Source organism: Tinamus guttatus, unplaced genomic scaffold (genome assembly GCF_059628265.1).
Source record: "Tinamus guttatus ecotype Peru unplaced genomic scaffold, ASM5962826v1 Tinamus_guttatus_pri_ptg000150l, whole genome shotgun sequence".
NCBI classification, from domain to species: domain Eukaryota; kingdom Metazoa; phylum Chordata; class Aves; order Tinamiformes; family Tinamidae; genus Tinamus; species Tinamus guttatus.
This window is the reverse complement of record NW_028288684.1, coordinates 16483812-16508129: the sequence shown is the minus strand read 5'-3', so window position 1 is coordinate 16508129 and position 24318 is coordinate 16483812. Positions and strand designations below refer to the sequence as shown.

Here is a 24318-nt window from a genome sequence, read left to right as displayed (position 1 = left end):
ATGCCTTCTGTGCAGCTTGGTGGCTGCCTTTGCACTCTCGGGTTCCTCTGGCTGTTTGCATTTGGAGAAGCAAGGGTCAGAACCTATTACATCGGGATTGTGGAAGAGAACTGGGACTATGCACCGAGTGGGAAAAATCTGATCACAGGACAAAGTCTCTTAGAGGACAAGTAAGTCACTGGGACCTTTGCTAACTCAGAGATATATTCATGACTCCAAAGAAAATTGACTATCTTGTTAATTTAGCTGTAGATGTTTTAAGCTGGCTTCTATTTGTTCTTCTGATGTTGTTGTGATTTGAAGGATTTCAGCTTCAAGGTAAGAGGAGATATTGGCTGAACTTCCCTTCTGTCGTGGTTGATTTAGCAGGGTGATAGTTATCATGCATTTGAAGGGACATTAAGGAACAGATATTTGTCAAAGAAGTGTCATGTAGCATGTTTCACAGAGGCAGAGGTATTTCTGGGAATGATTTTTCCATCTGAAATTGCAATTTTGCCATAATTGAGCACAATTCTTTCCAATGAGACGTGGAGGTCTGTTCCATGGTTCACCTATTCCACATGTAAGTGTGCAGACTTTTGTTTAGGAAACCTGTTTAGGTAGATGCTTAAATATCCAACTGAGAATGGCAGCACTGAAGCCCCTGAAAGCAGGGTGTGCAGGTAGGCACCTTGCAGAGTCCTGTCCCAGCCAGAGGAGGACAAGGTGCACACTTGTCACACTGCTGAGGCTGGCTGCCTGCCTGCCTGCATCGAGACGCTGGCTTGAACGCTGTATGGACATGGCAGAGAGCTTTGGTGCCTCTGTATACCATTTATATGAAACACACGTGGGGCTTGATGATCTTGAAGTTCTCTTCCAACCATTATGATTCTATGAAAACTTTTAGGAATTGCTGTCTTTCACAACCTAGAAATATTCTGAAGGTCCTTACTCTGTGTCTAAGGTTTGGGTTGGGTTGGGAGCCAGGGGTGCGTGAGGAGGTCCAAGTGCCCGTACAAGCTGGTCTTGAGATCAACGGCTTGTCCCAGGAGTTAGAAATAGAAATGTCTTTTCTGGCTTCTTAGGAAATCCCAGGAAATGCAGAACTTTTTGCTAGCAGGTGGTAACTTGAGAACCACTATTAGCTGGACTTCATAAAGAACAGTCAATAAAAAGTTTTATGTTTTAATTCAAACTGTAGAGACTTATGCCCTTCCTAAACGAAGGTCCCAGATAGCATCCAAGTTAAAGATGTTGTGCTTAGAGGTTAATGTCTGAATAACAGTTTGTTTTCAAACCATAGAAATAGGCTTCAGGGGAAAAGTTATTCTTCTGGTTGTTTTAAACACTGAAACTTCTCACTTTCCTACTATTTTTATCAGAGGATATATTTCCCTTCTGGATAAACTGGAAAGAGTTTATCTTTAAGTGGAGAGGAACTATCTGTAAATCTTCTCCAACACTGCAGAGAGACTTTCAATCTCTTTTGTTAAACATACTTCTAATTCCATTTGCATTTTGAATTCTTGGAATGTAAATGAAACATTTACTCTAAATTCTATGACACTAATGTGATGCTTTTTTAATGACATGACTGGGAGGAAGGATAGCTTCTGCCTTCAGCCACTGATGCAGGGTAATAGTTACAGAATGTTAGTTCCAAAGGCTTTAGTCAAAGAGGAAATATTATCTGTCTTTTAAGGCAGCTTCAAATCTAGGGAACTGTTCTGAGGAGACTGCAAAACAAGAAAGTGATACCTGTAAATAGCTTAGCCCATTCCCCAGCTGCTTTAAATTAAGCCAGAATAAAACTGCTATGCTCTGTAATGTCTGCACAGGTAAAACAGGGAAATGATAATAGCTTTTTTGGAAGTTTAACTCTTTAGAGTAATCCCTAATGTAAATTTAAAACTGAATACTAATGATTGTCTTTTCAGCTAATAAATCTGTTCCTGTGGGTATTAAGCAAAACATAGTCCTGTGAAGTTTAAGATCAGTCCTTAGATAGAAGCAAGATACTTCTTAAGCCAGCTATGTACTACAAGAACCAGTGCTCAGGCTTGCTGAGCCTAGCACTTCTCACCTTGTGATGCACCCTCAGAACATCCATTTGATGAGCACTATCCCAGCTTTATTGATAGGGAACTGCAGATAAAAAGGTTGCAGACAAAATGATTATCTTTAAAGCGTTGCTGCATACACATCCCTTTGATTCCAGCTAGCCCAAAGAGATATAATCAAAACCACTTATTTTTAGCTACTCAATAAAAATGCTGAATTAACAGTTATGTAATGGAAAGTGTCACATTACCTGGATCAGACAATGAGATTTAAGAGATGTGTTTCAACGTTATTTTGCCAGTGGTGATAGCATCTTCCAAAGTCTTTAGAGTTTACCAGTGATGAGGTTGCTTTATAGAAGAGAGACTCTGGTAGCTGAGACATGGGGCTGGAAATGGGGAGACCTGGTTATGTCACCAGGCTCAGCCCGTGCTCACATCCCGCGGTGCCAGTGCTGAGTGAGCTGGCTCCAGAACCAGCAGCCTGAGAGCTGCATCAGCACCTCCCTGGGTGTGATCTGAAAGGGCTGCCTCTCATCAGAGCTGATTAACCCAGAAGTAGCACCAGGTTAACGTAGCTATCCGCCTTGGATGCTAATTTTTATTATGACTTGTACTCTATTATGCTCTAGCACTCAAGGGCCAGCATGCTGTTTGCACAGGGCAAATCTCATGAGGCTGTTTGCCTCTGCCATGAGGCCTGCCTAGTTGAAGCCTCAAGCTGTTCCACTAATTCTCATCACTCAAACTGCTATGGGTAAGGCCAAGACACTTCACTGCCATTTCCTCCTTCAAATATCAAGCTCAGAGACTCTCTGAAATACACAAGACTTGGGTAGCTGCAGAAAGAGCTGAATCATGGTCACTGAATATAGATGAGCTGGGAAAGTGCCCAGCACCCCTGTCTGTCTGATATAGCTGATGAAAGAGCTGACATGGTTAAACTATCATGGTTTGGACATGCAGGGTGCGAGGCACCGTCAGTGCTGCTGGATATGCTGCAGATTCCAGTGAAATTTTGTGTGCAGAAGATGACTATCACCCCGACAGCTTCAGGAGGAGGGTGAGATCAGACATTGCTCCCTTTAATGTCTACATAGGCAAGGACCTTTCAAAAAATACATATGTATGTAGGTGTTCTGGTTTGATGTATATAACTCTTTCTCTCCCCATTGTGGCTCAGCCCTCAGAAATAGAGTTTGGTTCATTATCCCTGTAAATTAACTTGGTGCTAGTTTATACAACGGGCACTTAAGTCTTGCGCTGCTTGTGGAAGATGTTTTAGGTTTTACCTAATGAGAAATCTCATCCCTTCTCTTTATACCATCATTGCTACATTTCCCTGGGCCAAGTCTTCAACCTAACAGCAGTAATGGGTGATTTGTTACCATTTGTGCAATTTGCCTACAAGGAGATCCCACCCCAGGTAGATGACAGTGAAACTGTCGTCATAGGTGGTAAACTAATAGCTGAGTCATTATGTGGCCAAATGACCCAACTGCATCATCAGAGGAGATCACTTTGAGAAGGGACAATGTCAAAAGTTCAGTCAAGGCAAAATCCTGGCCCTAACAAAGCTTGAGGGGCATTTTATTGTTGACTTCAGTCAACACAGAGGTTTATTCTAGGAGAGAAACCAATATAGACACAATTAACCAGCATCAGAGTTTTCTCTAAGGTGTTACAGGTTTGGTTGACCTCTCCTGTTGCCAGTGTGGGTCAGGAATGGACTAAAATATGCCTTTTGAAAACGTGCAACGTCCCTTGTTGTTTGATGCTTTATGCTCAGGAGATCTATAAATCGGAATTGGCTACCTGGTCTACCTTTACCCAGCAATCTCTCAGCCACTACATGGGCTATAGCACAGCAGCTATCAGCTGGCTAAGGATCACTTCTGAACAGGTTACCTGACCCAGGGACTAAGATAGGCAGCCTATAGCCTCTTGCTACAAGAAAATGGGAGAACTTTGAGAGGAAAAAGAATCTATGGGACATTAACTGGACAACAGCAAAGAAAGAAGTCTACTGCTTGCCCCTTTTGCTGTAGGTATCAGGCATGATAACTTCTGGAGAAAATTGAAGAGTCCACATCTAGTAGTTGGAAGTGCTGATTTCTCAGCAGTGATGACAGTGGCAAACAAGCTCAAGTTTTGAAGTCTGATCAAGGAAGGATTTGGCTCCAATGCACCGTGGAACTGTTTGTTTTGCCCTGCATAATGTGTAGCCATCTCCTCCTTTCTTAAAATACTCTGTAATATAGTACACGTGAGCACTTTATGAAAAACCTAACAACATCTATTGGTTCTAACACTATTTCTTAAGATTAAAGGTAACATAAATAAAGTAAAAGCCTTAAAAAAATCCTTTGTGATAAAAGAAATAGATGTATAAACTACACTTAACTCACAGTCCTACCCTGAGATGTCAGATTATCTGCAAGTCGAGTCTTGCATTCATTGAAATTAAATCTACCTGACACTCTTGTTTCACTCTTCTTCTAGTTTGGAGGAACCGTAGTGCTCATCATTGCAGGAAGATAGTTGACTGTAATTATATTAATGCTAACTAATACTGTCTTTAGGGAGTTAGAGCTCATTTCCCTCTAAAAAAACGTACCCTCCAGTCCCACTCATGGTGCATAGCAGTTCTTTTTTAGAGCATAAAAACTGCTGGAAATTGTCAACTGGGAAAATAAAATCAGATCCAGAAATAAGAAAAGGATTTGCATGGATTTCCCAATCTGAACAATATTTTTTTATGTCATGATTCACAAACAGGCTTATTTCTACATGTAACCTTAAGACAGACCTGCTTGGAGACTAAGGAATGACTCAGTACAACTGAAGGATTTCTGAGGGAAACTAGGACATTCGCACAAGTACAATTCCAGGGGATGGAAAATTCCCATTACAAGGAGAGGGAATGGCTGATCCTCAAGACTTTCTGCACACAAAGTGCAGGATGATAACTGGGCTGGAGGATCAGAGGGAAGATTTGGAAGGACGGCTCTTACATCTCCACAAGACCAGAAACATGGAAGAGATCCAGGCAGCAATACTGCAATGCCTGCAGGAGGATAAAATTATTTGAAGTGAGCAGGAAAGCATGAGGAAGCAGGGAGAAAGATTATTGCCTTGTGACCAGGGAATAATGAGAGATATGAGACATTTTGGCAGGGGGTGACAGTTGGAAGAAAGAGGCAAAGGCAGATTCATAGAAGTAGACATTTTTAACCTTTATAGCATTTGGAGCAGCAGCAACTGCTGCAGTAATGTTTAAAGTCAGAGGGAAGGAACAAAGCAGGAAATGCAGCTGAAGGGGATGTTTAACTTAGTGACTGAGAATGTGGAATGTTACCCGAGGAAGAAGATGCCACCAGAAGAAGATAGGTAGAGGTCTGCCTGACCACTGATGTCAAAGAGAGGTAATGAAAGCAACTTCAACCTCCAAGGGATCCTAGAGATGGATGGCAAGGATGGCAAGGAACCACAGCCTTGAAGATGCTCTGGTGTAGATGACGCAGACAGTGGAGATTTCACAGAGCGCTGAAAAGAGGCTCTTGCTGAAACAGCTGAAGGAGAGAAAACCTCTATGTCCCACAAAGGGAGCAGCAGAGAACACCAACAGTTTGGCCAGGCGACCATGCCAAGTGGTCCATTTTAGGGGTGTAAAGGAGATCCATCCTTTGCATGAGATTTCTGTGGCTGCTTCTGCCAATTCTAGAGCAGTCAGTCATCCTGCAGAGGGTCTCAAGCACTGTATGTGCAGTACCACAGCACATATAAGAGGCACAGAGCTACTAGCTGCTCACAAACCTGAGGTGGGCACGTGGAGGTCCTCCTGTATGAGGCGTGGAAAATTAGAGGCCTAGACTGGAACTTCAGATAATTAATGTGCTCTCTCCTTGTATGTTGAGGGCAACCATAGGGATATGGTCAAGTGTGTATGTGTGCATAGGTAGAAGAACTGGATTCTGAACCTTTCCAGCAAGCAGGTAAAATGAATTTGTAATTTCTGTGCTCCAAAAAACTCCCAAAACTTGAGCACCTGCAGTAGGAAATGCTTCCATCCTTTAGAGATTGTGAGTCTCTAAAAGTACAGGAAATGGAGATACAAATGAGCCTGAATCTTTAACACAGTGTTTAGATTATGATGCTAATTTCTTTTCTTTTTTCTTTTTTCTTTTTTTTTTTTTTAGCGCAATTAAATGAAAACCTTAATTAATGAAGGCTGCAAATTACTGTAAACCCTTTGCTGGCTCCATTGCTCTTGGTGCCCAGAGCAGAAGAGCCACCCCAGTGTTTCAACTGACCATAGCTCTTGCATTGGCAGCAGGCATCGCCACTGTGAAGTCACTGCAGTTTGAGTGCATGGAGAATTTGAGTAGGGCTCCTTTCAGAAAGCTGACTCCAGAAAGAACTTCTTTCCCCGGCTCGTAAATGCTTTTAAGTGGAAGGTTGGCACAGGTCCTAGAGATGCTACTGAACAAGATCTGTAGACAGCTTCAGGCACCAGAAAGGCTCTGGTACTTAAACCTCAAAAGTTTTCAGAATATGTTCTTGAACCTGGTACCTAATTGGATTTTGGGATTCCTGCTCTATGTTCATGTCAAACATTTCACCAAAGCAACTCAAAAGGTGTTCATTTTCCCAGGGCACACTTCTTCTGGAGAAAAGACAACATATCCCAGGGCTCTGAGGTTAAGAAAAAAGCACACACATGTTATCTGGCAGAGAGCCAGGGGAGAGAGGGATTGTCATCAGGTAGAAAACATAGCAGCATTGCAGAAACTCGTCTCATATATTTGATAGCTTATGAAAAAGAAAAGATTTTGTCTAAAAAAAATCTGTTTTTTTTCCATTTGAATTCTTTTCTAGAGAAAAATTATTTCAAATAATTTTTAACATTAACTTATCATTTGAATTACGGCATGGGCATATAAATACACTGCCGTGAGGTAAGGATGTGTGTGCATTTGCATTGCGTTACTGCTATCCCTTACTGCGATGTGGTAACTTCCTAGTGCTATCTCTTCCCCTCAGGCAATGAAGATATCTCCTACCTTTGAGTGAGCGCGGGGTAACTTGCTAGGCCATGCTGTGCACATTGACAAATACCGTGAAGCAGCTAATTCACTGAAAATCCACACTTCTTGGCCCTTGATCCTTAATCAGGCTTTCGGGGTCTATCTGATATATGTTCTTTTATGTGTGTGTGGTAGGATGGAGAAACCTCTATCCCTTGCACTCTGTCCTAGCAGAGTGTTTCTGCCACTGTGGTATCCTTGGTGATGCCTTCTCTGTGCCAAAATAGCTCTTGGTTGTCTATGTCTTGAACCATAACTTTCAAATGGAAAAAATATTCTTTCTGGAAGCTTTTAAATTTGGATCAGTTTGAGGATTTAGTTTAAATGGTGGAGATACTGTGTATAATAGTGTCAGACAGGGATGGCTTGCCAGGGGACTAAGCTGCAGATCTTATGTCAAAAAAAATATAGCATACAGCTGCACTTTTTAAGTCATATTTCACCCAATGTTCACCAAAGCTGTAAAAAAGCAGCGAAAGAAAAATGGGATAAAACAGTCACTTACAAAAATCTACAATAAATAGGAAATTGTCATATTACTGCAAATGATACCTCATGAGTACTTAGCACATTTTTAATGAGTTTGTTGGAAAATATAAAAGTTCAAACAATCTTCAGGGGATGCAAAAACTCATGGAGCATTGAATTAGACTAAATTGGTCGCACAGTTTACGCTTTCTTGTGTGGTAAAGAGGGGTAATTTGAACACCGTGTGAAAAACATAGACTTGAAATGTGTGTATGTCACTTAAAAGACATGCTAGAGAGAGGTAAAGAAGACTTAAGGGGAGGTAGACTGAATGTGGGTTGCCAATATGATGTTTTAGATAAAATGGCAAACCTAATTCCTAGCTGTATAAGCAAAGGAATATCGACTGAAAGCATCTCTAGCTGGAGTATTACTTGAGTATTGTGTGAAGTTCTTGTGTTCAGACTTTAAAAGAGATATTGAAATACTGGAAAACATTCAGAAAAGAGCTTCAGGAAAGATTTGTGGAATAAAGAATCTCAGTGTACTTGATTTGTCCAAGAGAATGGTAGGAGACAATTTAATCACAGTATGCAAGTGCCTGCATGGAAAAGAAGGTTTTGATGGTATGTGTCCTCTTTGATCTAAGAAAGAAAGGGCATAATGGAAACCAGTGGTTTGGTTTAGGTTACAAATAAAGTTCAGGATTCTAATGAAGCAGATATTTAATAGCTATAATATGTTAACCACTGACCGTATGCTGGCTTCTCCATCCCTTGAAGTGGCTATAAAGCATAGGCTCTAGCATGTGGAAGTTATGCATTTCAGGCAAAAAAATATTCTATGGGGTTTGTTTGTTCGTTTGTTTGTTTTTAGAATATCTAGATGATTATAGTTGCTGTTGTTGTTTTAGAATTAATCCTTGAATTAGTTTAGCTCTATTTTCCTTCTGAACAATCATAGATTTATATGTGAGGTTTCAGTCATGCCAAAGAGGGAGAAGGTACTAAAACTCTACAGAAATGCCTGAGAAGCTGCTCCTCAAGTGAAGACTTATATTAACTGTGCTAATGACCAGACGTCCTAGTAGAGTAACTATTAGAGCACCAAAATTTTCTTGTAACCTGTTAGTGTTGTCCAGGTTGATTCCTCAGCCTTTATTCCGTCAGCTAGATGATATATCTCAGGCTTACATGAGCCTTTTATCAAGGCAAGCCTTGATCTTTAGCAAGCCTTTTATCTGAACTGCACGTCTTTTAATATCTCCAAAAGGAGCTTTTTGTCTTTAAATTATTTTCCCTTCCTAACACTAGGTTTGCAAGTGTATATGCAACAAGAGGAGCCAACCGGATAGGGCGTGTGTACAAAAAGGCTATTTTTAGACAATTCACAGATGACACTTACACCCAGGAGATCCCCAAAGCAGCCTGGCTGGGTTTTCTGGGGCCTGTGCTGAAGGCTGAAGAAGAGGATGTCTTTATCATCCATTTAAAGAACTTCGCTTCCCGACCATATTCTGTGCATCCACATGGGGTCTTCTATGACAAGGACTCGGAAGGTAAAAGATGTTTTGCCTTTTTAATTTCCTTTATTTTTTTCCCTTCTCCTTTCCCCTTTACGTAGTAACTATCATGACTAAAAGTTGGTTAATAATTTGTTACTATGGCCATTAACTTTGGATCACTGCCTCATAAACTCATTGGCAATAGCAGCTGGTGACTAAAAAGAGGAACAGCCTCACCTCTTAAAACTTTTTGCCAGAATCCTTAGATGCCTGGAACAGATCTGAAACCAAAACAGGTTAGATGAGTTTTTATCCTGAATTCTTCTACTGAATTTAGTCACAGAAGTACCTTCTTCCCACCTCTAGCCTATCTGCATGCATAAAGTTCTTGTAAGCAAATGGCTTCCTCTTGACAGGGCTATAACATGCATGATTTAATTTTCGAATCCAAGAACTATGCATGTGTATTTCAATTAAGGTATTATGTGTTTTGTTTACCTTCATTACTCCTATCAATTTTCCATGAAGATATAGAATGTTAGCTGACAAAATATGCAAATGATTGCCTGATGCAAGTAAAGAGCCAAGGAAAAACTAGGGCCTTTTAGATGTGTTTTCAAAGCCATTGCCTACTGATATATGATGTTTTTAATTCTCAATGCTATTAGTTTCCTCATACATTCTTTTTTTTTTTTTTTGCAATTTCTTAGTGATTGTGTGTTTGTGGCTGTTGCTATTATTTTTGAAAGTGATAATAAAACAGAAGTTACATATTTATTTAGAGAAAGCAGTTTTTCTGATAAAGGAGGTTAAAAGGGAGTTTATTCTTTTTGCTTAATGCTTTAGGAGCACTTTACCCAGATGGAACCGGTGGTAAAAGCAAAGAGGATGATTTTGTTGTTCCTGGTGGAAACTACACGTACACATGGCCAGTAAGGAAAGATTATTCCCCAACTTTGTCAGACCCCAACTGCTTGACTTGGATTTACCATTCTCACATTGACACACCAAGAGATATTGCATCTGGTTTAATTGGGCCACTGCTGGTTTGTAAAAAAGGTACTGAGCTGGAACCATTGACAAAGCAAGCCCCTCTGCCAAGCTTGGCATCTTAACAGTCATTTTTGCTTACAGGTATAAGCCTGATGGTCTAGAATCTATCCCTACATAGCCCATAAAAAGGGGCAAGGAATAGCTGGGCCATTCCAGGAGCATCCCAGGGTAGGTATTGTAGCTCTGGGACGAGTCCCTTCCTGCTCCCCTTTGGCTTCACAAGAGATTTGTCTCAGCTCATGGAAGAACTGCAGCATGTTCTGCAGTCTGCTGGTCATGACCCAGACCAGAATAAATGTTCCAGAACTGGCATCGTTTCAAGACAGTCGAAAGACTCATTGCCCAGGAAATGAAATTATGGCTGGGAGGGTTATTTTGGTATTGGTATTTAGATACTTGAAAGCCCAGTGTTCTTTGTTATTTTTTCCTACGTGGATTATATATTTGTATCTTCCAATAACATGATTATTATACAGGAATGTGCTCTGAACACCTGAGGTGACTGCCTGTCTCATATTCATTATAGTCTGCTAATTTTATGCAGAAATGGTCAGGAATCACATACCAGCCTTCTCCTCTCTTGTCAGCTAAGCCGTCGTCCCTTCTCCACCTAGAGTACAAGTAATTCTTTGACCACCTGTTTCCAGCCCTTCCTTCAACCCTAATTTTATACTCAGAACATATACCTGGGTTAGTTTTCATATGTTCAGAAGAAGAGAAAGACTTCATTGTGGAAAGGATGGCCCTGATCTCTAACTTAACTCAGATAATTAAAATCTCTCCGACTTATTTCGCCCAGGGAGCCTTTGAAATCTGCAAAACCACCCGAATATGTGAAACTGAGCTGATAACTATGGGACAATAAGCAAAACTAGAGAAAAGCATATTAAAAACAATCCTAGCCTGAAAGGACAGATTATCTGCAAGTTCAGTCTTGAATTTGAGTTCTGGTTCTGCATGATGATTTGCTCTTTCTCTGCCTGGAAGGTGGTGCCTGACTATTCACAGAGCTGATGGTCAGGCTTCGGGACTCCTTTTTATAAGCTAGGGGGATGCAACAGTTTTCAAGGTTCAGAGGTAGGTCAGGTAATTAGATGAATTAGAAATCTGTCAGAGTTTAATAATAGATTACCCAGTATAACCACTCCTAAGTTCTCATGTTATTCACAAATGATTATTCAAATAATGATACTGAACTTAGCGTAAATAGGTGAGATTCATCCTGTGCTTGACCTTTTAGAAACTGTCTATGCCAAGATGATCCCCGAAGCTCCCTCATTAGTTCATGGAGAGTGGTGCGTACAGAAGACCATTTGCCTCTTGCCTGCTTCTACAGCAACTTCCATGCAACAGAACTACAGGCTACAACTTGCCTATCCTTAATCCCTAGTTAAAAATTATCACTGGTTTCCAGCTGGACCAGGTTCGTGACCTGGTTCACTGAGTGGACACAAAGTTGATAACACTGAATGAAGGTCAGGACTGGGATGAGGATGAGGAAAATGAAACAGCAGCTTTTGGTCACTACTTGTACTTATGTCCAGAAAAAGTGATTGTAAAATATCAACTTCCAGATGCACCTACGTGTTTAAAGGCTGTAGAGGGGGATGAAACTGTCTCAGAAGAGTGAAATTAGCTGAGATGCATCCTGCCCTTTACATCAAGGGTAGAGCACTGTATGTCCCCATGCGCTCCAAAGTTATTGTCATTTTTAAATTCAAATCTCTCCAAGATTTTTTCCTAGCACTTTGCTTTTTGTTTACAATTTAGGAACTGCAGATGACACCTCAATAGAAAGGACTGGTGCTGCTAACGCTTTTGCCCTGATGTTTAGCATTGTAGATGAAAACTTCAGTTGGTATCTTGATCAGAATATAAACACCTTCTGTTTAGAACCAACCACAGTGGACAAAGAGGATGAAGGTTTCCAGACCAGCAACCGAATGCATGGTGAGCAGGACTTTTGAGCATATAGTAGCAATATCTAGGAGTGACCTGTCTGTTTTCACTTCAGTAGGACCTTTTGTCTTCTCTGATAGCTATCCTTTCTCATCATGAAACAGGTCTGGAGGTTAAATTGCCATGCTGATAGGCCGCATGACATCTAGAAGACAAAACATTTTTCGAAGTATGACTCTTGTTCTCCCAGTGTCCTGATACATTGGCATGTGTGCAAGGTGATGAAGAGAGAGCCAACTAGACTCACTTGGCTGATATCATAGTTTTCAAATCTAAAATCGTTTCAAAATTGTTGTTCTCTGTCAAGAAGTCTGTGAGCAAGTAACCCAGCTGTGGACTCAGAGCAGACATTCAGATGCTTCAGGGTCTGCAATGCATCATCCTTAGAAAGGGGGTCAGAGACACTTGTCTTCCATCCCTCATGAAATCTCATACTTTTGTTTTTAGCTATTAATGGATATATCTATGGCAATCTCCCTGGCTTGGAGATGTGTGCCAACGATCCCATGTCCTGGCACCTGTTTGGAATGGGAAGCGAGATAGATATCCACGCTGCGTACTTCTATGGCCACACATTCACCAACAGAGGCCAGAGGGCAGATGTCGTCGGGCTGTTTCCAGCAACATTCATCACGGCGGAGATGACTCCTGGAAATGCTGGGAGGTGGCTGATAACTTGTCAGGTCAATGAACATTTACGAGGTACAGTGCTAGAGATCTCCCTGATCATCTCAGATACAACACTCAGCTTGCCTTATGCTAGGAAAAGAAAATTGAGAGTACAGCTTCCAGGGGGAGCAGGACTTGGAGCTTTTTTTCTGTCTACTTGTACATATGAGTATGAATTTAGCCATCCATGAAAGTTATACATATACGGTATTATATAAATCCTCAGCTACTACAAATGACTTAATCATAAATAGAGGCAATGCATATGAGAAAAGCTTGCTAAATCCAATGCTGACAGTGCACTTTCTACGTAAACTGGAGACTTTAATGAGTGGTAAGAAGAGCCTTCATATTCACTCTCTGATATAGAAAGAGATAATCAGAGAAAAATCCTGACAGATTTTAGAGAAATCTGACAAAAATTGGCATTTTTCCCTGAGGGTTGGTAGGAGACAATTGCATGAACAAACTTGAAAATGACGCTGTGATAGCTATTTGGTGTGGGAGATGCAAAGCACATACTATAATCCAAGTGTTATGATACTAGCTGTTGTATAATTAGAACCAGTCACTGATTGGGAAAAAAAAATACTTTTAAAAGCTTGATCATGGATTTCAGTGGGATTCACTTGTGGGTGCAAAGGTAGAGTGATAGGGTCTGGCCTAGAGAAGGCATAGGGAGTCTATAAAAGTAGAAATTTCCAGTCCACACAGCTCCTGTCTAGAGACTTCCAAATGTACATTTGTATTGGTGAGACTGTTGACTCTGCTGGCACAAGAGCTGTCTCCAGACTCTTTCTCCTCTCAGGTGGCATGGAGGCATTGTATGATGTTCAGTTCTGCCAGAAAAACTTCTCTCGGCCTACACCACTCAGTCACAAAAGACTATACTATATTGCTGCTGAAGAAGTGCTCTGGAATTATGGACCTGACGGTTATGATAAATTCACTGGGCAGGGTTTAAATGCCACTGGCAGGTAAGCCTTCTTGTCCTTTCGTGTTGTGTTTTAATTTCAGGTGTCTGGGAGAGACTTTTACAGTGAGTCATCAGGGCTAGGTCCTACACTACTATTAATTTTAATTGAAAGGGTAGGAATGTTTTTGAACAACCTTGTTGAGAAGTTAGATTTGTGAGATGTTCCAGTCTGCCTTCTGGAAGCGCTTATCTTGCTCCTCTAACTGCATGGGGAAAGTGAACCCTGATGAGGTACACAAAGATCGACCGAATGAATCCCAGTAAGTCTAGATGGCCTAGGCAGCTCTTCCACTTTCAATCAGTATCTCAGAGAAACCATAGTGGTAATCTCTTTTTCATGATAATAAACTTTATTATGTTATATGCTAGGAAAAAAAACCAAAGAGGATGAGAGAGATCCATAGTGTAAATATAATGACATAGGTCTTGCCATAATTAAATTGGAGTCAAATGTAAGGAAGTCTAATGCACAATGAACACAAATAAGTTAACTAATTTCTAACGGAAGTACAGATCAGTAGTATCTCCCTTGGCTTGCTGGAAAATCATATGAAAACTAATAATCTGAGGATCATTTGTCCCATGGCTGGAATAACTTTATTCCAAAGGAAAGGTTCTGCTTTCACCTCCAGTTGTTTAACCTGTCTGATTTTCCAACTTCACAGTGAATCTGCAATATATTTTACCCAAGGAACTGACAGAATAGGAGGGCAATACTGGAAAGTTCAATATGTGGAATATACTGATGCAACGTTCCGAAAAAGGAAGAGGCGGTCAGAGGAACTGAAACACCTGGGAATACTTGGTATAGTAAATACTTACCCATCGTGTTACTCAATCAAGTTTGAATGAAGAAGTCCACTTGGATCCAGAGAGGAATTCTGGGCATACAGCTGCTGATCAGCCCTCTCTTCTTTAGATGAAAACATGGTAGCTGGCAGTTCTTCTGATACGCTCCTTTACTCTCATTTCTGCAGGTCCTGTTATAAAAGCTGAAGTGGGAGATACAGTGCTGGTTACCTTTGCTAACAAAGCTAAGAGGAGCTATAGCATTATGGCCCACGGTGTGAGCTATAGCAAGCTGTCAGAAGGTGCTCCATACTTAGATGGTGAGTTTTAAAACTACTATTGCATTGTTGCATCCATAAGACATGGGTCTGAGGCTCTTCTTCTGTCGCTCTGCAACTTTTGTCCTGTCCATGGATTTTAAGGCACAGGAGAGATCATTTGGTTAGTTTATATCTAGCTCTTATGTCACAGCCTGCAGGGCTGCGCCTTCCCCTAATCTGTTCCTGTGGTGATTCTTTCCCTTGGGTGTATACCAGACAAGGCATCTGAAACTAGCTGGTGTCTATCTGTTAATGATGAATAAACAGCAGAAACCAAATCCTACTTGTATTAGTTATAAACAAATTCATTCAATTGCGCTTAATGGAGCTGCCTGGGGCATGCTCCAAAATAGAGGAGCCTGGGCTCTAGCACCGTGTCCCTGATGAGTCTTTGAGAAGAGCTATATGATCTGGGCTGCTTCATGTCCTGCTCTGGAGTCCAGCTTTGCATTCCCCTTCCTTCGCTGTCAGGATCTGCAGCATGGGAAGCGTCTTTGATATGAACAGCCTGGGGTCTGAAGCAGCAACAATTCTTAATAATCCTTGTAAATATATGGGTGTTGAAACGGAGCATTTACTGAATGCTTCCTCCTATACTGGGCACAGGAAGGGGTCTTTGTCATCTAGGATCTGTCTAATTGTGTAGTCAGTGGCAAGAAACGATCCCTTCAGACAGTGAGAAGTCCCGTTTATTGTGAACACCTATCCTAATAGACAGTGAGCTGCTCTCTGGTGGTGCCTCTCTTCACTGAATGTAGAAGAAGCCTAGACCTGGGTTAGTGACATAAATTTTAGGGGAATAAAGTTAGCTGAGCTGAATCTGTACAGACTCTCTGTAGTCTCTGTAGAGAGAATATTGTGGTCTCCAAAATAATTCTTTTGCTGCATTTGCAGCACTGCTCACTGAGGGGAAAGTAGTTGCCTGAACTGTCTGAACACTTGTCTAAACTGCTTTGTTTCCACTGCAATTTACCAGAAGAAACTCCTAGGACCTAATCCCTCTTTGAGAACTGTTCCAGTAGAATTAGATCAACATGCAAAACTCTAATCATCTAATCAAACAAACAAAAACTTTTAAAATCAACACAGAAGGCTCATCAAATCCTATAACATCTGCAGTTGCTGACCTTGCATTGGAGCACATTTGGCAGCAGGCCCCAGTGTATCTTGAAACAAGATAGCTTAGGTTCAGCCTTGAAATCCACTATACACTCACAAACACTACTAAAGGCAGATATAGTTCCCTGATAGAAATGTGGTTTCCATCTGCTCACCCTCTTGTCATGTTTTTGCTTAACGCTTCCCAGTTACAGTGTCTGCTGGCACTGCACCCTTTGGTGTGGAGCAAAATCAACCCAAATCCTACAGTTCAGCAGCAGCATGAGCTGCACACCTCTGGGTTTTTGAAGAGGAAACCACATCTATCTCTTCCTAATAATCTTCTGCCCCTTCATCTCTCCCTGTAGCCCTCATGTCTTAGTTTTCCTCCGTATTTGCCTCCCAGTGTGTATAGATGCAGTGCGGTTGCAGCTCTACACTGAAGGAGCATTATTTTTCAAAGGCTGCACATTATCTATGTACAAACTGTTCATGTGCTACACTTTAGCTAAACATACCTAAGGCTGACTGGGCAGCTTTTATTTTTTCCGTATATGGTCTCAAAATGTATTCTTCTATGTTGCATTTGGTGCTTATCCATTCTCAATTATTTTTTCTCTCTCAAGCAACCTCTGTTTACCGAGTGCTGTTGCAGGATGAATTCTGTAGCATCGGATAATATTGCAGGAACTCTCTGTTTTGCTATTGTGGTCTATGGCACCTAGTATGTGTTTAAATGTAATAATATTTTCACTCCTGTCTGAGTCTTCAAGAGGATTATCCCTGAGGCATTCCAGGATCTCGGTAATAACTGAAGCAGCACACACAAAATTAGGTCAGTGCAGTATCCCTACTGACAGACACATCTGATTGGGCTGAGAAAATCCAGTCAATGGATGCTTCAGCTTTAAATTAAACTTCTGGTTTGATCTTCCTTATATCAAAGATGAAACAAATTGTTTAGAACTACAATGGGTGCAGAGCTGACTGCTTTTCCTAATTTCCCTTTCAAGTCACTTTTTTCAGTCTTCCCTCAGTGAATACCAACACTGTGGCTAAATTATGAATGGTGCTACCTCCCCACTGTGCATGGCACACAGGCAAACACTTAAATCCTTTAAAATAAGCTTCCAAAAGAAGCAAGAGCAACTGCCCTTTGGAGACTATGACAGATAGTTTTCCTGTTTTCCTGTTCCAGAACATTTCCTGTTCATGGCTGTGCATTTAAAAATAAACATTTATAAGGGTCAGATTTGGTTTGCAGTTCCAAACAGTCCCAGCTCCAGCTCTAGCTTCACCTGCTACTGTAATTGCTTTGTTGATGCTTAATGAAAAGTCAGAGCTCGTATTTATATCTTAGATGAATCTCATGATAGGGCAGGCAAGCTGCAAGCATTAGAAGGAGGTAATGAAGAGCAAGGAGGTGCTCTGAATGTCTTGTTGGCAAGCATCAGCCTCTGTGAAGGAGCTAACCTGATTCTGCTGGGAATGGGCTTGGAATGTTGCTTCACACTGAGGGTTAGAGCAGAAGTCCCCAGGCTATGGGATGGTGGTTCAGCTTTTTCTGGAAGAGGGAACCTGTTAGCAGAAACCAGCAGCTAGGTCTGACTTCAAGCTATGTGCTTATATTATCGAAAAATATAACCTTTGTGTAACCTTTGCACTTCTCAATTTCCTGCTTGCAGGATACCCAAAGCCGGGAGCCCATGTTAAACCAGGGGAGACATTCACATACAGATGGAGAGTGCCTGAAAACGGAGGCCCAACAGAGAGTGACCCACCATGCCTGACCTATCTGTATTACTCAGCAACTGATGCTGTCAAGGATACTAACTCCGGCCTTGTGGGACCTTTGTTAGTATGTCGGAAAAACACACTGAACCCTGATGGGACGCAGGTATCCAAAATAGACACTTGCCTTGTTCCAAATGGCAAGCAGGTAGACTGGGGATTTTTCCCATATGGTCCAATTTTCCACATACCCAGTAAAGTTTTTTTAGAGTTTAAACTCATGAGAAATGTCATTTTTCACAGTGCAAGGTGACCTGGGGAAGGCAAAACTCATTCCCAACGAAGGCAACGTTGCCCCTTCCACATCCCTGGTTTTCAGCATGGGATCCAGCATGGATTCACCAAGGGGAAATCTTGCTTGACTAACCTGATAGCCTTCTATGATGGAATGACCAGCTGGATAGATGAGGGGAGAGCGGTGGATTTCGTCTATCTCGACTTCACCAGGGCTTTTGACACCATCCCTCACAATGTCCTCCTGGGCAAGCTCCAGAAGTGTGGGATAGATGAGTGGACAGTGAGGTGGATTAGGAACTGGCTGGATGTCAGAGCTCAGAGGGTGGTGATCAGCGGTGCAGAGTCTAGTTGGAGGCCTGTAGCTAGCGGGGTCCCCCAGGGGTCAGTCCTTGGCCCAGTCCTGTTCAATTTATTCATCAATGACCTGGATGAAGGCACAGAGTGCTCCCTCAGCAAGTTTGCTGATGATACCAAACTGGGAGGAGTAGCTGATACCCCAGAGGGCTGCACTGCCACCCAGAGGCACCTGGACAGACTGGACAACTGGGCAGTGAAAAACCTCATGCAATTCAACAAGGCCAAGTGCCAGATCCTGCACCTGGGGAGGAATAACCCCAGACACCAGTACAGGCTGGGGACCAACCTTCTAGAGAGCAGCTCTGCAGAGAAAGACCTGGGTGTCATGGTGGATGACAAGCTGACCATGAGGCAGCAGTGTGCCCTCGTGGCCAAGAAGGCCAATGGGATCCTGGGGTGCGTTAAGAAGAGCGTCTCCAGCAGGTCGAGGGAGGTGATCCTGCCCCTCTACTCAGCCCTGGTGTGGCTGCATCTGGAGTATTGTGTCCAGTTCTGGGCTCCACAGTATAAGAGGGATGTGGAGCTGCTGGAGAGAGTCCAGCGCAGGGCTACAAGGATGATCAGGGGCCTGGAACATCTGCCCTATGAGGAGAGGCTGAGGGAGCTGGGCCTGTTCAGCCTGGAGAAGAGAAGGCTGAGAGGGGATCTGATCAGTGTCTATAAGTACCTCAAGGGAGGCAGTGAGGAGGATGGTGCTGGCCTCTTTTCACTGGTGGCCACCCACAGAACTAGAGGTAATGGCCACAGACTGAAGCACCAAAAATTCCATAGGAACTTAAGGAAAAATTTCTTAACAGTGAGGGCTACAGAGCACTGGAACAGGCTGCCCAGAGAGGTTGTTGAGTCTCCTTCTCTGGAGATCTTCAAAACCCACTTGGATGCAGTCCTGTGCCACGTGCTCTAGGTGACCCTGCATGTGCAGCAGGGTTGGACTAGATGGTCTCTAGAGGTCCCTTCCAACCTTGAGCATTCTGTGATTCTATGATTCCCACCTTTTTCCTCCTTCCCTTATATTTTACAAAGCAATTGTCTAGGCCTGACAAGTCTCACAAGTTTTGAAGTTCCCACCAGATTCTGATTTTGCCTGTACACTGGGTTGTTCAGATCTGGATCCAAGTTTAAGATAGAGTCTGATGAAAACTATTGGTCCAAATCTGTAGCTGAATGTTTTCAGAATTCCAGATTTGTGACTTTGATATTGTACTGAAGAACCGTGTATCATTTTATATTTTAAATTATGCAGTAGAGATTGAAATGAAAACACCTATAAGAATGTTATGAAGCACATTAACAAACACAAATAAAAGCAGCTAGACAAACCAGAAGACTCTACTCTAAGAACCAGAGTAGAACACAAGATCCTTAGACATGAAATCATGATTGTCCTAGGTTTAATCTTTTGGCTAATGGAAGAGTGCCAGTCTCCTTTTCTATAAGGACATAACAAGAATAAGACTGACAACTACTGTAACAGTTTGTGTTTTTATTGTAATGTTTGAGGGAAAGTTATGTTAAAAAAAGCCTTTTTTATTTGAGTGTTTCTGCACACACTTTGGTTTTAATGTCTAATGCCTTGTTTTTCTTCCTGGCTACAGAAAGGAATAGACAGAGAATTTTATCTGCTCTTTTCAATCTTCGATGAGAATGACAGCTGGTATCTGAATAAAAATATTGAAGCCTTTACTGGTGACCCTTCAAAAGTAGACAAAGACAATGAAGATTTCAAAGAATCCAACAAAATGCATGGTATGAAAAATCAAGCATCTGTCAGTAAGACCTTTCTTGCAATCACATAGGAAGACAAGCCAGCTGATTTTATCATCATTCTTAGATGACTCTATTGCACTTGAGGGTGAAGGAGAAAGCTGGCAGACACAACAGTCAACTTCTGATGTCTTTTGAATTCACATGGAATCCTTAATCCCATTAAAAATCAACACATCCACCTATCAAGTATACCTGGGGAAAAGGGACAGAGTCTAGCTTTGAGATATTACACTTGGGTCTACAGGACACCCAGGCATAGTGCCATAGTCAGACACTAGCTGCAGGAAAGCTCACATTCAATGGTGATTTAAATTTAGCTGCAGGACTTTACAGTGAATCAGCTAATGAAGATCCACCCACTGTGTTCTACCAAGTCTCTCTTGAGCAGTGACCGTCTCTGGGACTGGAAGAGCAAAGACTGGGGAAATGGCCAATAGTGTTTTAAAGCATCACTTCTGTGTAGACATCCTCATAATTATTTCAGACATGACAGACTTGAGCAAATCACCTAACTTCTCTGTGCCTTAGTTTTCCTGACAGCATTGAAAATATGTGTTGGTCATCAACAGATAATAAGCAAAGGGCATGAAACACACAGTATATAGAGCACCTCCCATGACTGGGCACCCTGGAGTGATTCCACCTGCTTTAATGCATTTCCTATAAATTCATCATTGGGCTTTCTGGACTATTTATTGTATTCTTATGTTATGATGAGTTATCCCACAGCAAAGTTTAATTCTGCCCCAGTATCTTTTATCCGGTGATCATGAAGAGCTTCTAAGAATTAGAAAGTTTTCAAGAATTAGTGAGTTCAGCCTCAGTTGTGAAGGAAGGAGATTCATACAGAAACCAAAGTGGAAATCGAATGTCAAAATCACACAGGAATGCTGCTTCAGAGTTGAAATTGTAACTCAGACTCCTTATGGTCCATTTTGTGACCTCATGACAAGATAATATTTTCTCTAGAATGAAAGTAGATACCTAATTTATAGACTTAACTGGTGTCTGTGAAGAACTTTGAAAAGCTACGTCAGTATAAAATCCCATTTTACTGGCCAAAAAGAAGTGTAGACAGTCAGAGTTTACAGGAATAGCACTGAAGCATTAATTTGGGGTCAGTCAGAGCTACCTTTGCTTCACAAATGTCCCTTTAATTTGTGCTGGGACTTGTTCAGTCACAAATGTGCTGGGAGGTTATTTCCTGAAATACCATCTGTCTTCTACTAACCAGACTTTTTCTGTCTCCTTCAGCTGTCAATGGATACTTGTTTGGTAATCTGCCAGGCTTGGCCATGTGCAAGGATGACAAGGTTTCTTGGCATCTCATTGGGCTGGGCAGTCACTACGACATGCATGGAGTTCAGTTCCAAGGAAACACCATCAACTTGAGAGGGACAACAAGGGATGGCCTGGCCTTGTTTCCTCATTTATCAGGAACAGCACTGATGCAGCCAGACCGTGTGGGTATGTTCCTGGGCTTATCTTAGTGCTGTGGCATTTGCAGAAATCAGGCAGCCTAAATAACACTTGCAATGAGATGCTCTAATCTGTTCTGGGAGCACGAGAGAGTGCAGGGGCTGTGGGAAACTTAGCATAATTGAGAAATAATTGAGAAATCAGGCTGGGGAACGTTTTGCACAAGAGTTGTAAGTTAAATATGTACCAAAGACCAGAGTCTTCGGAAAGGTAGATCAGCAGACAGACCGATAGCTAAAGGGATGCTCACAAGATTTCCATAACTCTTAAAAAAGCTTTTTTAAGAAAAGTTGGAATTCTCTGCCATGTAGATAGTCAATACTTTTAAAGATATTTTAGAACTTCAAAAGTATCTACTGTATAGGAGATTCTTCTGGAGTATTTTTAATTTTCATGTATAATCCAGGGATATATTTTTCAAGATTAACGTTATGATTTCTTGGTTGGGGAAGCTTCAGATAAGCTTTAAGCTAGAGTGCAATGTCACTTTTCTTTCCATTTCTGTTTAAATCAGTGGTGTCACCAGAGTTTTGCAATCCATCCTGAGAGCCATCTTTGGCCCGAGCAGCCGGTAAAAATAACTGTTGGACCTGTGTGCATGCGGCAAGCCCAGGGTTAGACACCTGGCCCTGGGGTCTACCTGACACCAGAAGAATCTGGTGACAGATTCTTTCCTTGCATATATCCCTTCAGCTCCACCATCTATCATGAAAGGGCCCTGCAGGAAGCAGGCTAAGCAAGACATTTTATGATTTTTTTATTTCTTGCTAACCCTCTACTGGCAGTAAGAGAAAACGAATAAATTTTCACTTCTTTGCAGTATCCAACAACTGTAAGTTTTCTTAACTAACTGATCTTTTACTTTTTTCATAACTTTCCTTAGAAGCACCAGGGAGGGACTGAGACCCAGACTGGAGGAAGCTACACCTCTAGTTTTGGTTCCATCACTCACTTACAAAGTCGGATATCTGTAACTCATTGAACTCCTCAGCTTCCTCAATATTCAACAGCAATGAAAATGCCTTCCTGCTTCATGACAGTGTTGGCAGGCAGATCTACACTGGGCCATGTTGTGGTCAGCATCTGCTCAAGCCTGTGGGGATGAGATCTTGCCATTCATTAGAAGTATTCTTCTATAATGGATCTTGCATGTCTGATCTATATCTGAATTATGAAGTTTTTAAGGGGCTTCAATTAACCATATTACACTGAGCAACCACACAGGCCCAGACTCTCGTGCACTCCAAGGCCAGCACAGGGGCTCTTTGCTCAGGGACAAGGAAATGGTATCTCTGACACAGGCAGGCTGTTTGGCTGTGTCTTTATCAGTGCTGGCAATGCACACTTAGTACTATTGGGTACAGGGACCTTTTGCTTCTAATTTTACAAGTATATTTGGAGCTCCACAGCTAAGCTGCTGACCTGCTAGGAGCAGGCACTACAAAGGTTTCCAGAGGCCAGCCCAGTGTCATCAGAAACACTACACCAACTCAAACCATCCCAAACCTGTTGAGAAAATGTCCATAATCACCCAACAATATGTCTTTCAGCAGCCTCGAGCTAAATTTGCCCCTTGCTCTTAGTCTACGCTGTGACCTGTGTCCCCCAGTGCTCCCTGTAGGCATGGCCACAAAACCGGGCCCGGTGCCCTGCCCTCCCTTGGCAGCACCACATCCTACCTGGGAACCCAGAGCCCATGGCAGAGACATGCAAGTATAACAGAGACGTTCTGACAAGCTTGTTTCTGAAGCTAGGCATTCAATTGACTGCTCTTGAGAGCTCTCCCAGCTAAGTTATCCCAGATCAAATAATAAGAAGTTATGGAGGTTTTGAGGGAAAATAGACTAACCTTTCCGAGGGAATAAAACACTACTTGCTGTTTTATGGATCTGCATCCGCACTCAGGTTTTGCCCGTACCTGAAGAACCTAGGTTTTATAGACCACAACCCTGAGAAGTCTTATGCGTGTTTTTGCAGTTCAGCACGCAAATGTTATTCTGAATTACTATCATGCTAAGTCTTGGGGCCACGGAGAATAGTGACTAAAGGAGAAAATTAGCATATAAATTTTATTGTCTAGTTGTCCCTTCATCTATTAAGGCCCCCATGGGTGTTTTTTGGAATTAGCAACAAGCTAGTAGGCCTCCAGGTGACATAAATATCCACTCTCTAGGTTTTTTGTGCTACTTCATGGTTTATGTTTGCCTGTGGACAGATCAGAGATGTGCAGTGCACCAGACTGAGTTTGCTGTCCAGCTTTTGAGTTGCTAGGATTACCTAGATCTCAAGAGCTTTCCTTTCCAGGTACATTCAATGTGGTCTGCAGGACTTTTGATCACTTTGTTGGTGGGATGAAACATCTTTATGAAGTTAGCAGTTGCCGCAATAGCACTCCAGCCAAGCAGCAGTATGGTGGGGTGAGGCTGTACTACATCGCTGCAGAGGAGGTGGAATGGGACTACGCATCAAACAAGAGCTCGGCACCCAAGATTTACAACATAAGCAGCAATGAAGAAAGGTACTGAAGGCAAAAAAAAAGGCTTGTGGGTATGGGACACATTCATAGCTCGAGAGGGAACTTGGAAACATCCTCCCATGAAGCTCACCTAGTGCTTTTCAGAAAGCAGCTTGCTGAATCAAATAATTTCCCTGAGAGAAAATGTAATTTAAAAATGGACAGCTCTGAGACATTTGCCTTTGGTGACAACTTAAAGGAACA

General features: G+C 42.0%; 1 protein-coding gene across 1 annotated transcript in view; it reads left to right on the top strand.

The window, feature by feature from the left end:
- Positions 1 to 24318, top strand: part of HEPHL1 (hephaestin like 1) — a 33601-nt gene continuing 9283 nt past the window's right edge. The window contains exons 1-12 of the mRNA XM_088522313.1: positions 1 to 170; positions 8914 to 9158; positions 9951 to 10163; positions 11928 to 12107; positions 12564 to 12818; positions 13594 to 13762; positions 14427 to 14566; positions 14739 to 14870; positions 17654 to 17865; positions 19949 to 20099; positions 21375 to 21587; positions 23904 to 24117. Coding sequence (XP_088378439.1) covers positions 1 to 170; positions 8914 to 9158; positions 9951 to 10163; positions 11928 to 12107; positions 12564 to 12818; positions 13594 to 13762; positions 14427 to 14566; positions 14739 to 14870; positions 17654 to 17865; positions 19949 to 20099; positions 21375 to 21587; positions 23904 to 24117 — 2294 coding nt within the window. The remainder of the gene's footprint in view (positions 171 to 8913; positions 9159 to 9950; positions 10164 to 11927; positions 12108 to 12563; positions 12819 to 13593; positions 13763 to 14426; positions 14567 to 14738; positions 14871 to 17653; positions 17866 to 19948; positions 20100 to 21374; positions 21588 to 23903; positions 24118 to 24318) is intronic.